Raw genomic sequence first — 14,146 nt, forward strand, 5'->3', positions numbered from 1 at the left:
AAAAGCTGTTCATAAATGAACCATAACTAGGCAGACTCTCTGAGACGAAAGAGTGAAAGTTTATCGCGTAAAAAACTTGGAAGCCAGCCAAGTCAGATCAAATCTATAGAGAAGTTCATATAGAACGTTGTTCCAAACCAGAACATTAACGATGGTAGACTGCTGCCAACACAGCAAAAAAGTGAATGAACTCTGAACTCAGAAGATAATACGCACCTGGGCCACAGCCTCCTTGTGAGAATGCGATGTCATCTAAACCAATATCACTGAAGAATGTCAGACCTCTGACTCCTTCGAAGATAACCTGATATCTGTATTGGCTGGAGGTCAACGTCACATGGGCGTCTAACCACTGGGCTCCAAGATCTGCAGATCCACGGCTCCAAATCAAGGTCTGCTGTATTGAGCTGGGAGCTCGAAGCTGCAACATTCCATTTACTCAACTAATTTTAATAAAGAAAAACAAAGGTATTTGCACTGTTTTTTGACCTACTGCTGTTATAATTGCTTGCAGATTCCCATGCTCATAAAATATTAAATACAATCATCGTATATAGTGGTATAACATAAATTAATAATTAAAACGTAACCTGTAAAATTAAGAATTTTTGTTGTATCAAAAAATTTCTCTTGTTGCAAAATATCAAACTCTGGAGAATGATTCTGCTAACTCACCGGTCTGACATAGACATTGAGTGTGCCCATGCCTGATCCCTGCATGTGGTACCAGAATCTCAAACACCTGCCCGTGCCTGTTGTTCTTTCAAATGTTTCTGATACAAGATATGCATTATCTTTTGGCTTCCTAGGTGAACTCGCCTCAATGTACATGAATTTACCTTTAAATAGATCATATAAGAGGGAGGAATGACAATCGCTGACCGACTAACATGAAACTATGAACAACGTATCGACTACCATTTGGTATACATGCAGTAAAAAAATTTGATAAGAGAATTCGATCCAAATATAGCCGGATGGTGGTAAGAAATCCATCAACAATTAACTGGACTTTACTGATGCAAAATAAGCGTAAGTCAAAAGCTGCAGCGCTCACCTTTTCCTGTCGTATGGTCACCGTATGGCCCGGTATTGACAGAGCTGGTTGAACTGCCACTTATCCAGTCAAACACATCACCAGTGTTCGTATTTTGCCATGAACACTTGCCTTTTTCAAAATCGCAGTTGCCTGGTATAAAAATAAATTGTACTTAAGAGCTTGGAGTATAGCCAACTCGCATAATACTGACCTCAGTCTTTCAAGACTGGATGGAGAAACACCAAGCGTACATTTCAGTATACCATGGGTGATGTCTAAGACGCTAAAGTACACCAAGGTGGGATTAGTATTAAGAAAGCAACTCACCAACCTTTTGCTATCATACCCACTATTGGCAGTCACCGCTGACAGTTATGCACACCCAGTTATGTAGTTGCTTGCAATGCTCGCTCTAACATTTTAACAGGATTCACATAAATCATGCACAGCAAACACAAGAGCTGAAGAGTAATACAGACATCGCTTACAGTGTTTTTCAGCTGTATGCCACGAAGAAGCTTCCAGAATCTAATATATATGCAACCAGCCTCTTCAAAGAGACTAAACATAAATAATAATAACTAGAATAATATGAATAGATAGTAGCTAGTAGGTGGCACCCACAACAGTTTCAGCAGTTGGCACACCTTCTTAGGCTAATGAACAAGAAGGCATCGCAACAGCTGTAACTGGCATGAGCTATCAGCTACAAATCTCTATTCTGAAAGTGTGTGAATACATGAAAGTTGTAAATGTAAAAAGCCTACCAGGTTGGTCGCATGGCGTCTGGGACACTACCACGTCATCAATTGCAGCATCTACTTTGCTTCCTTTAGATACTAAGGCTTCAAACACCAACTACAATAAGATACTAAGACTTCAAACACCAACTACAATGAGATACTAAGGCTTCAAACACCAACTACAATAAGATACTAAGGCTTCAAACACCAACTACAATAAGATACTAAGGCTTCAAACACCAACTACAATAAGATACTAAGGCTTCAAACACCAACTACATTAAGATACTAAGGCTTCAAACATCAACTACATTAAGATACTAAGGCTTCAATCACCAACTACTTTAAGATACTAAGCCCTCAGGCTTCAAATACCAACTACAATAAGATACTAAGGCTTCAAACACTAACTACAATAAGATACTAAGGCTTCAAACACCAACTACAATCAGATACTAAGCTTTCAGGCTTCAAATACAGCTGCAATGAGATACGTAAAGTTGCCGCCTATCTTTGTCAAATCTGAGAAATTGCCAAAATGTTCAATGCCGTTTTGAAGGGCATTATATTTGTATGATATACTTTGGCATAAGATGAACTTTAAAATAGCTTAAAGGAATATACACAGTGACACGGTATTGCTCCAGTGTAAGGTGAGGTCAAACTGTGCTGTTGAATTCTACATACATTCTAGTAATACTCATATAGAGAAGTGTTGCTAATCTCTAGTATGCCCTGTTTTTCTTGCATTCAGCCAACAAGCGGACTATCAACTAGGTATTGTATTGGAAACATACCTGAAACTTGGGGAGAACAGGTAGTGGTACTCGGGCCAACTTCCACTGCAAGGTCATGGGGTCAACCTCACCAGAGTAAAGTCTTTTTGTGTATTTAAGATTACCAGTGATGGAGTCATTCTCGGCAGCATACAGGTGCAGAGAGCTGCTGTTAGTCAGCTTGTTGAAATAATAAAATGAGACGCACCGCGCTTTGTCAGCCACGTAGCTAATCGGAGGTGAAAGGAGGCGCCCTCGAGCATCTTTACCGTTAGAAGACCCGGTGAGCTCCATAAAGTGTCCTAGAGAAGCCACCAATTAAAATATAATTGGCCAAAACTTTTAATCGTAAGTAGATTCAAGTAAACACTAAGCATTCTAAACTTGCAAAGAAAACATGTAGCGACTTAGAGATTTTCAACGCAGACTATATCCCTTTGTCAAAGAGAACTGTGTGCGCAACTAGACTAGCGTGTTGAACAATTTATGCATGATATGAAGATATAACATGACTAACCTTTGCTAGTGTGGAGGGTATGGTCCATTCCTAACTTGGGTAGCCATTTCAAGGTAGATAGAGGATCGTTACTGTATTGGCACAAGGATGGGTTTTCAAAGTTGCAAGTGCCAGGAATGGCGGAGTATTCTGCAAAGTCAAGTGTACAGATTCTGATAACAAACTATGGTGAGCTGTTTCTATGGAATTTCAACTGAATAGAATGACTAGCATATGAAGGCAGGAGCTGTAGAGATTACCTCTTATCTTTAAATATTTTTTTATAAAAGCTACAAAATCTATAAAAAAAACAGCAGTTTCCAAAGTAACTCTTGGGACAAAGTTGAAATACCAAATGTAATGATGCTAAAGAGTGCAAAATGAAGGTCATGAACTTACTGCAGGCGCCAGAAGTCATGTCAACATCGTCAATTACAATATCCCCTTTATCTCCCTGACCGACAACGGCTTGCAGTAAGACATTGGTATAAGGGTCGTTAGGATCAGAGGTCATTGTGACAGCAGCCTGCCACCAGACCAGCCCCTGGGTAGATACTCGTCGCCATACTGGGGATCCTATGTTATTGCCCTATTTGAAGAAAAACTCAGAAAATATGAATAATAAAACAGCAGATGTGAGTAGAAAAGGAATGCAGAAGGTGTCAGCCCAATAGGGCTACAGCAGGTACAGGTCAGAAAGATACAAAACAGAGAAACAGCAGGTATAAGTCAAAGAGACAGCAAGGGTAAGTCAAAAAGAGACAGCATGGGTAAGTCAAAAAGAGACAGCAGGTATAAGTCAAAAAGAAACAGCAGGTATAAGTCAAAAAAACAGCAAGGGTAAGTCAAAAAGAGACAGCATGGGTAAGTCAAAAAGAAACAGCAGGTATAAGTAAAAAAGAAACAGCAGGTATAAGTGAAAAAGACAGCAGGTATAAGTAGAAAAGAGACAGCAGGTATAAGTAAAAAAGACAGCAGGTATAAGTAAAAAAGACAGCAGGTATAAGTGAAAGATTCACAGCGCATGCGAAGTAAAGTGAGATAACCTACAAACAGCTGCCTCTGAAGATGTCGAGTTTAGCTGTTACCTTGCTAAAGTAGAGGTTTAGCTGTTACCTTGCTAAAGTAGAGGTTTAGCTGTTACCTTGCTAAAGTAGAGGTTTAGCTGTTACCTTGCTAAAGTAGAGGTTTAGCTGTTACCTTGCTAAAGTAGAGGTTTAGCTGTTACCTTGCTAAAGTAGAGGTTTAGCTGTTACCTTGCTAAAGTAGAGGTTTAGCTGTTACCTTGCTAAAGTAGAGGTTTAGCTGTTACCTTGCTAAAGTAGAGGTTTAGCTGTTACCTTGCTAAAGTAGAGGTTTAGCTGTTACCTTGCTAAAGTAGAGGTTTAGCTGTTACCTTGCTAAAGTAGAGGTTTAGCTGTTACCTTGCTAAAGTAGAGGTTTAGCTGTTACCTTGCTAAAGTAGAGGTTTAGCTGTTACCTTGCTAAAGTAGAGGTTTAGCTGTTACCTTGCTAAAGTAGAGTTTAGCTGTTACCTTGCTAAAGTAGAGGTTTAGCTGTTACCTTGCTAAAGTAGAGGTTTAGCTGTTACCTTGCTAAAGTAGAGGTTTAGCTGTTACCTTGCTAAAGTAGAGGTTTAGCTGTTACCTTGCTAAAGTAGAGGTTTAGCTGTTACCTTGCTAAAGTAGAGGTTTAGCTGTTACCTTGCTAAAGTAGAGGTTTAGCTGTTACCTTGCTAAAGTAGAGTTTAGCTGTTACCTTGCTAAAGTAGAGGTTTAGCTGTTACCTTGCTAAAGTAGAGGTTTAGCTGTTACCTTGCTAAAGTAGAGGTTTAGCTGTTACCTTGCTAAAGTAGAGGTTTAGCTGGCCTCCTTTCACATTCCACATATGGTACCAGAACGTTACACAAACGGTTCCCAAGTTGGGAGCCAGTGAAGGAGAAATAATGCCTGATTTGTCTCCAGTTTTCCAGGGCGATCCATTTTCAAGCATCAGGTAAAAACCAGCTACAAAGAAATTTGGTCTCTGTATATAATTCTAGCAGCATATTGAACATATTAGCGCTCTTTTAAAACAACTCCTTTGGCACAAATCTTTAATAATAAAACTCACCTTTTTTTCTTGTCTTTATACAAAATAAAATGAACATGATGAACACATTCATAAATCTACTACAACAAAAAATTTGATCCATTTGATCATACGCATCAAAAAACAAACTTTTGCCTTGTTGTAGCACTGATTCATTTTTGTATATTTCCCGTTTAAAAAATGCTGGATGGTAATTTTTTCTCGACAGCAAAATGTGCTAACTTATTATACCTACTGTTAGCAAACTACAATCTTTCTAGCAATACTACAGTAATATTCAGGAAAGGTAGATGAGACTGACTTGCGGCTGGGGATGTGTGATCTCCGACCAAATCACCGGAGCTTGCTAACCCTTTCTGTCTTGCTAATGGCCTCGTCAGAGACTTATCACTTTTCCATCCACATAGATCCTTGTCAAAGTTGCACTTGAAGCCAGCAGCTGAAATGTACTCAGCAATTATTTTATACATTAAAATGAAGCAAATGAATAACTTTAATGTCAGACATAAAATTAAAGGCAGCGGACATAGTGGCACTTACGCAAGGCAGCGGGGGCGTGTGTTGTGGTGAGAACTGGTTGAGTAGTGGGGCTGAAAGCAGCCTTCGCTGGAACAGTAGGACAGGACAATGCCGCTGTAGATATATCATCTAGAGCTATATCTCCGCGAAAGCCTGGACCGACAACTCCTGATATTTTAATCTGGTGAAAACAATAAGAATGAGCTGATGGTTCCGTGATTTAAACTATCGAATTAAGGAGCTTATTTTCTGGATGTTAAAGACTCACTTGCGGACTAATCCTTGTTCAAGATGACTCAACCTAGCAGAAGGTTGCTTTCGCTACTAATTAGTTGTTGCTGATGTTCCAATGTTTTCCATACGTTTTTGTCACCACGCCATACCTGCTCTGCACCTAACCATGTATTCTTCCCACCTTTACAATACATTCTCCTCACTTTACTAGACCTTTTTGTACCTTATATCATACCTCAGCTGCACCATGTTATACATTTCTTACACATCACCGTACCTCAGCTGCACCATGTTATACATTTCTCACACATCACCATACCTTTTCTGCTCTGCATTTATTCACATTTGCTGTGAATTGTGCTATTTGATCTTCAAATCAGACATTATCTGCACCAACCATATTTCTTTTGCATCTTGCTTTACTGTACTTTTCTGTCTTCTCTGTCTATATAACTTTAACAGAGGTAAAACTTGTATGTTGGCAAAATGTTTATAGTTCTTTGCTCTTGATGCTGAGCTGTTCTTGCTAGTCAGTCCTCATCTACTGCCCAAACAGCATCAACTACATGATATGTCTTGTTCTCCTACCATACCTTGTGTAACTCAACCTAAATGATTTTATTTTGTTATTGTTCTTAACAATCATAAAGAGAGAGCCTAAAGTATTATAGGCTGGCACTCACATATACTAGTAAAATTCCCATATAACCCACGCGCACACTTTATACCAATGTCTACATTAACACCTACATACCCTGAAGTTTGTATCTCTGGTCAATGTAACCGAACCTCGCAGCCACTGATTTCCTTGTTGCTTACTCAGCTGCCAGACTGACGGATCTCCGGTGCTGCCGTCAATGCCTATAGTCTACAATAATTATATGTAACAGCTGACTATCTCCTCATTCCTCATCCATTTCTGGTTGCATACAGTTCTCATCATATCTCACAATATCTACTATGCATTCTGTAAAATCTCGGTCTGTTTATTCCATGCTAAACATTCTTAAAGAACCGTATAGAATTGATTTAAATTACTAAACCATTTGAGATAATATAAATGAAGTAGTTATTATAATATGGAATAGCTGGATACACAGGCTGACCTGAGCTTTCTCATAGATGAGCAAAAAGTGTCACAATACTATACCTGCACGATGAGAGATCCTACATCCGCTCCATACATATGATAGAAAAAGGTCAAGCAGATCTTTTGATTGGCTGAAAATACTGCACTGTAGAGAACTGCCTTCTCCCCCGGGGATCGAGGAGCGCTTGTCTCGATATAGATGTATGAACCTGTATTAGAGTGACTCACACTACTGATACTGTTGACACGCATCCGATGAGATGTACATACGATTTTATTTATTGTGCGATGTATCAGTAAATTAAATATCATTTTTTCGCATGAAAACAGGATGATTACAAAATTTTTAAGTTGAACTATAAGCTGGGTGACAGCAAAAGTTAAAAAAGTGCAAAGATACATTCCTTCCTAAAGTACAACTGTTTATGACATTCTGAGAACTGCGGGTAGAAAAAGAGCGGCTGAACAACTTTTTAGAAATGTTCTAGAGAAAAACGAAAAGCTTTTTTCATGTCCAATCAGATCAAGTAGGTTAAATGAAAAAGCTGGCCCATCATTGTTGAAATGTAGACAATTAGTTAGACACTCCTTATTGTTGACAAGAGAATTTGCATTGAAATAATCTGCCAATACACATTAGAAAGATTTGGAAATTGCAGAAGAATTTTGGACAGCATTTTAGCAGTAAATGAATTTTAATGTCAAAAGAAAAACAATTGTTTACTTTTTCATGCCATTAGACAATGACTTAGCACAGACGGTGAGCACTTACCATACTAGTGTACATATAGTACTTACCATACTAGTGTACATGTACTACTTACCATACTAGTGTACATGTACTACTTACCATACTAGTGTACATGTACTACTTACCATACTAGTGTACATATAGTACTTACCATACTAGTGTACATGTACTACTTACCCTACTAGTGTACATGTACTACTTACTATACTAGTGTACATACACTACTTACCATACTAGTGTACATGTACTACTTACCATACTAGTGTACATGTACTACTTACCATACTAGTGTACATATAGTACTTACCATACTAGTGTACATGTACTACTTACCCTACTAGTGTACATGTACTACTTACCATACTAGTGTACATGTACTACTTACCATACTAGTGTACATATAGTACTTACCATACTAGTGTACATGTACTACTTACTATACTAGTGTACATGTACTACTTACCATACTAGTGTACATGTACTACTTACCATACTAGTGTACATGTACTACTTACCATACTAGTGTACATGTACTACTTACCATACTAGTGTACATGTACTACTTACCATACTAGTGTACATGTACTACTTACCATACTAGTGTTCATGTACTACTTACCATACTAGTATAGGTGTACTACTTACTGTACTAGTGCACGTGTTGATTACATATATTATAACACGCTTGCACTGCTTCAAACACGCAGACAGAAAAGTGTGCCTGTGACACTTACAAACAATATCAATCAACACTAGGCCATTAGTACCTGCGGTAGTGTTAAGTGTGTGATCGCTAGACGGCCCCGTACCACTAGAGCTTGTATCTCCTGATTGCACCTTCCAGTCAAAATCATCTGCCTCTCTGATATTGTGCCATGTGCAGAGATGCTTATTTTCAAAATCGCACGTTCCTGGATGAACACAAACATAAACCAAAGTGACCAAGCAGAGGGGATGTTCCTATAAGTAAGTGAACAGAGCACCTGCTAGCTCTGTCACACAATAAAACTTTAACTGTCATCAAGTTTGTCAATTTTAATCTTGAAACATCCTGGCAGTCAGATCGCAATTGCAAATGATAGAAAAATATTGATCCTTTCTGATAAAATCTACTAAAATTTTGTGCAAGTCCATCTTTAAGGTGGCCTTTTATAAAAACAAATTGTAATTAAATTTTTTTTCATTAAAGTTATTTGGCACCCGGAGAAATGTACAAGTCATCAAGTTGCTGCCCTACCTAGAGGTAAGCAGGCTCCATTTCCAATACTTATGTCATCTAAGGCAATTTCACTCTGATATCCACTGCCACGTATTCCTTCAAACCTCAGCTGATACGAATTGCTCATTGGAATGGTCATTGTACCTTGGTTCCAAACAGAGCCTTGGGGACCTGCGCAGCAGTTATAAAAACATACTAGAATCATATAAGATTATCAACCATGACATGTCACAATTTTATGCATTCACATACATGTATAAACTAATACAGACTACTATTGCCGCAGTGTAATTAAAACAATGGAAACAGACATTGCGGGCATAGAGTCAGGTACCTGTTATGTCAAATCTAGATACCTCAAACTTTAACAATGCAATAGAATGAAATTTTTGAGACAGTAAACCAAAGCTTTCTAAAAAAAGATGACTTAAGATATGAGCTGCCATGAGGTCAAGTCAGCACTATTTGCATTGCATCAATGCTTGTTAAACAAAGGTTTACATGCAAGACCATGGTGACAATACCGGAAGCTTTGAAAGCTGGTGAACTCCAGCCGCCACCATTCAGACTGAGAGAGGCAGTAAGAGTGCCCATGTCTTTCCCATCCATATAGTACCAGAAGGCAAGACACTGGTTTTGACTTGCTCCAGAATTTGCATAGACAGGAGAGATAAGCACCGCATTGTCTCCTGCTTTCCTGTTAGCTGCTCCAGCATCGATTACCATGAATTTTCCTACAAATCATTATTTGCCTAGTTGCATAAATGACAGTTTAGTGGGTGAGCGTATAAAACACACAACAATGTTTAAAAAGGGCAACTAAATGCACATAATAAGCAATGTGCATTTCAGCGTAAGTTCCCTTGAAGTAATTCCACCAAAATACAGGAAAAGACAGACCAGAAGAAGTTTGTGAGGAATGATCTTTGGCAGGTCCAGCACTCGTGGAAGTGCTAATAGACCAATCAAACTTGTCCTTTGTGTCCTGTGTATATCTGCAGAGAGAGTTGTCAAATGTACATGTAGGGTCATCTGGAGGAACTGAAATGACAAAACAACGCACACATTTAAAACCTTCATAATGGAATAAGATTTTACGTGCCTGTGGGTTGGTTCAAGCTCAATATAAATTATCTATTGTGAATATTACCCAAAGTGCATAAAAATTGAGATGGGTTTATTTTAGCATATGCCCTTCCTTTGATAATATTTTACAAAGAAACTAAGAAAAAAGGTTTCACAAAAGCCGTTTTTATTCAACACACTCAAGAAACATGAAGTGTTTTGCAAATACTTTTATAGCAGAATGTACAACATGCCTTTGGGTTATCCTAGCTTAAAATAATATTCGTCAGTTTTCCAGCGTAAAATTGGATAGAGAGAGTACCTGCACTGCTCTGACAAACAGCGCACAACCAATAGCAGCCAGAGTACAAAACCACGAAACATAGCAAGATCATTCTTGTTTTTAGTCCTTGTAGACTTCCTTGTAGCACCATTAAAGTGTAATATAAAGAGGTTAATGAATGCCAGGAAGCCACAGACAGCTCTTAAGACTTGTGTAAGCATAAGATGAGTGAGAGTCGCAAAGAGAACATAACTACCTGTGCAGGGGCCATCTGTTAGAGTCACATCATCTACTGCTATGTCTCCATGGTAACCATTTCCAACAGTGGCTTCTATCACAACCTGTAAGTATTAAAAAATTGGATAGCGGTAAGAGAGAATGTAGCCATCCTAGGGCTATATAGCAAATTGATAGCGGTAAGAGAGAATGTAGCCATCCTAAAGCTATATAACAGATGGATAGCGGTAAGAGAAAATGTAGCCATCCTAGGGCTATACAACAAATAGACAGCTATAAGAGAGATCATAGCCATCCTCAGGCTATATAATGAAACTAGAAAACTTAAGTCACCTGGTACATAGATGCTTTGATGGTGATATCTTTCTCTTTCCACATATTTCCCTGGGTTCCTCGCATAGTAAACACAGGCTGACCGAGAGATGGTCCAGTTTTTATGTAAACGTTAAGCTTGTCGATTTGAGAGCCATACATGTGGTACCTGCAGAAAATATAAAATGCAAGGTTATAATAAAAAGAAACAAAGCATGAAAATGTATATATACACTGATACGAAGTATCGGCATGACAGAAATTAGAGTCAGAATGACGAGTGATGATGGGATAACCAAAATCTTACCACAAAGAGAAGCATTGTGATTTGTTTGTTCCACTAGAGGCCATTAAAGGAGAAATGAGTCTAGCCACATCTCCAAGTCTCCTAGGGTTGCTAGCCTCGATGTAGACATACGAACCACCTGTATTAGCGGCAAATCAGAACAAAAACTAGACTGGAAGAACGGGCGTAACCTGTGCATATTTGCCACTTATCTCACCATCAAGATTGTCAAAGAATTTCAACAACCAACTTTTCAAAAAGTTGCGCACTATGACTTGAATGACTTGCATTTACTCGGCTTTAGTTTTTATTTATTGAATCTTTTTTTGCGAGAAAAAGAATTAATGGGGAAGCTGTGAGAGTAATTTCCATAAAAGATACTCGCAGGTTACCTAAATTTATGATATGAGTTCAAAACTCTAGCAAGATAGCTAAAGCTATGTTTGAGAGGTAGTAAAAGTTTCTATAACTAGGTAATAATAAGCCTGCAAATATATCATCTAATTAAGATAAGACTTTTGAATAATGTCTACCAGTCGATTATGGAAAGCTCGGATATAGTATCCCCTATACAGTCATCTTCCATGCAAGAGCAATATTTACACCTGGTAGTACCCATAAAATCTGGTAGTAGCCGCAAAACAGTTGTGAAGCTTTTTTAACACCAACAAGTCAATAGGCCTAAAAAAGTCCATAGACACCAACAAATCAATAGACCTCAACAAATGGGTCATGATCTCAGAAAATGGGGTCAGGGTGGAAATTATTAAAATTCAGATAGTTGCTCAGCATAACAAAGAAAAATTTACAAATTTCCCTAAAGAAAAAATTTTGTTTCTACGTTGGTTAGAACTGATTTTATAGTCAAAAGTCTACATGTATCTTTTTAAAATGGTTGACATGTGAATCCGAGGAAATTGCATTGAAAGTTCCGAGTTACATAACTAATTGTTTAGTTATAATCACCTTAGCAACCACTATTAAATTTAGCCGTATCTCTCCAAATACATATTTTGTAGAACAGAATTTTATGCTGAATCTGAATATTTAAATTAGAAAGTTCTAAATATTTTATGTCTGTAAATAATATTAGCTACAAGTTGATAACCAAATTTTGCTGATTGCAAAAAATTTGATTTATTATTACACAAGAATATGGTAACATATAACATAAAAATACCTTTCGTCTCATAGGCAATACCATCAAACTTAATTCTAAATACAAATAGTTAAATTAAAATCTTTCCATTAGTAATGATCTATATTAGTAATAATCTATATTAGTAATGATCTCTAGCGAGCCAACATCAAAGGACCAAATATGTTGCTGGTTAAGACTACTTCACTGTTGCTTTTTCTTCAGTCTTCTGCCCAGCACAGATCTGACATGGGTTTACAGCAGCGCACTGCAGGGAACAGCAACTTCCACAGTCATTTAAAACAAAAGATGCTGACTTTCAAAGATTCAGCATTAGAACTTGCCTCATAGTTTGCATACTGGCTTACTATGGTGTTTATACTCAGTTCTAGCTTTCTCTTTAAGTGAATTACTAGCTTTTTGGTAGAAACTGAGTGCTTACTGACATAAAATTCACAGTCAATCTTTGCTAAGATAGCAATATCTAACTGAGTACTGGATAGTTCAGAGCAAGCATATCTGCATAGACTGATTTTATCGTACTCGAATTGAGTTATACACTTGGAGCCTCCCAAACCCAATTTCCATTAACATTTACAAAAAAGAGTGGTTAAAAAGATAAAATTTTTTGTTACCGGCGCGAAGTTCACTTTCGTGAATGAAATTTTTTAACGCAGTCTGAACTCTAACGACCTCTTGCTCTTGTAATTATGCCATTATTTCTTCATAATCATCTTCAGCATCGATCGAGCATGGAAAATTATCTACATCAAAACCTTCCTCTTTATCAGATAATTCTGTATCAGTTAAATTGCCAAAGAGTTCTTCGAAAGTATTATTCATACTTTTATTATCAACCGTGTCAATGAAAAAAAAACGCTCATGCGACACCATGTTTTATTACTTCCGGTTTGCATAGTAGCGGCTTCGCGAGGCAAATTTGGGCTGTTTTAAGCCTCTATTAGTTAATAAGAGTTCAGATTTTGAAAGAGCATACTTGATTGGCCTAAATAAAGGTAACTGTAAAAACACAACAAATGTACGTGGCATTGAGGTTGCTAACTTGCTATTGCGCAAATTTAATCCATGCGACTTAACCCACTTACTGAGATCCGCGACCCAAGTCAATAGACATCAACAAGTCAATAGACCTCAACTAGTCAATAGACCTCAACTAGTCAATAGACCTCAACTAGTCAATAGACCTCAAATAGTCAATAGACCTCAACTAGTCAATAGACATCAACAAGTCAATAGACCGCAACAAGTCAATAGACCTCAACTAGTCAATAGACCTCAACTAGTCAATAGACCTCAAAAAGTCAATAGACATCAACAAATCAATAAACCTCAACAAGTCAATAGACATCAATAAGGCAATAGACTTCAACAGTGCTATGGCATCTCTCACAAACTGTAGATAATTTTTGCAATAAGTAAGATGTAGATGTAGTGAAGCATTCGAGACACTCTTTCAATAGCCATCGTGGGATAGAAACAATTTGAGGAGTAACTCTAACGATATTGTGAAAAGTGAAAGAAATAGTGCACTCACCACCAGTATGGTCAGTATTTGGTCCAGTATTGGATGAGCCAGTTTGACCAGACTGTCGCGTCCAATCAAAAGTGTCCTTTTTGTCTTGCACCCAATTGCAGAGTCCTCGGTCAAAAGTACAATCCAAACTTTTAGGCGCTAAAATAAGTCGATTTGAAAAAAATAGTCAGGTAGAGATACGCGCCCTGTTAATGTGAGACGATGATCGATGTAATGAATGAGGGACAACTGTGGGTATACTAACAATGCACAGCTTATATGAATGTGGAATGATTGTGGCTTGGCTGACTAGAAACTGATGTATTATGTACT

General features: G+C 37.9%; 1 protein-coding gene across 1 annotated transcript in view; it reads right to left on the reverse strand.

Moving 5' to 3' along the window:
• LOC137390900 (MAM and LDL-receptor class A domain-containing protein 2-like) overlaps nt 1-14,146 on the reverse strand; it is a 150,108-nt gene that overhangs the window by 98,801 nt on the left and 37,161 nt on the right. The window contains exons 48-67 of the mRNA XM_068077215.1: nt 13,835-13,972; nt 11,163-11,280; nt 10,877-11,024; nt 10,563-10,647; nt 9,859-9,999; nt 9,483-9,692; nt 8,977-9,129; nt 8,507-8,650; nt 7,049-7,197; nt 6,653-6,766; nt 5,686-5,845; nt 5,447-5,584; nt 4,897-5,060; nt 3,454-3,643; nt 3,076-3,204; nt 2,580-2,860; nt 1,807-1,897; nt 1,058-1,189; nt 676-839; nt 217-421 (exon numbers count right to left, since the gene is read on the reverse strand). Coding sequence (XP_067933316.1) covers nt 217-421; nt 676-839; nt 1,058-1,189; nt 1,807-1,897; nt 2,580-2,860; nt 3,076-3,204; nt 3,454-3,643; nt 4,897-5,060; nt 5,447-5,584; nt 5,686-5,845; nt 6,653-6,766; nt 7,049-7,197; nt 8,507-8,650; nt 8,977-9,129; nt 9,483-9,692; nt 9,859-9,999; nt 10,563-10,647; nt 10,877-11,024; nt 11,163-11,280; nt 13,835-13,972 — 3,054 coding nt within the window. The remainder of the gene's footprint in view (nt 1-216; nt 422-675; nt 840-1,057; nt 1,190-1,806; nt 1,898-2,579; nt 2,861-3,075; nt 3,205-3,453; nt 3,644-4,896; nt 5,061-5,446; nt 5,585-5,685; nt 5,846-6,652; nt 6,767-7,048; nt 7,198-8,506; nt 8,651-8,976; nt 9,130-9,482; nt 9,693-9,858; nt 10,000-10,562; nt 10,648-10,876; nt 11,025-11,162; nt 11,281-13,834; nt 13,973-14,146) is intronic.

The sequence above is a fragment of the Watersipora subatra genome, chromosome 3 (assembly GCF_963576615.1).
Source record: "Watersipora subatra chromosome 3, tzWatSuba1.1, whole genome shotgun sequence".
In the NCBI taxonomy this organism is placed as follows: domain Eukaryota; kingdom Metazoa; phylum Bryozoa; class Gymnolaemata; order Cheilostomatida; family Watersiporidae; genus Watersipora; species Watersipora subatra.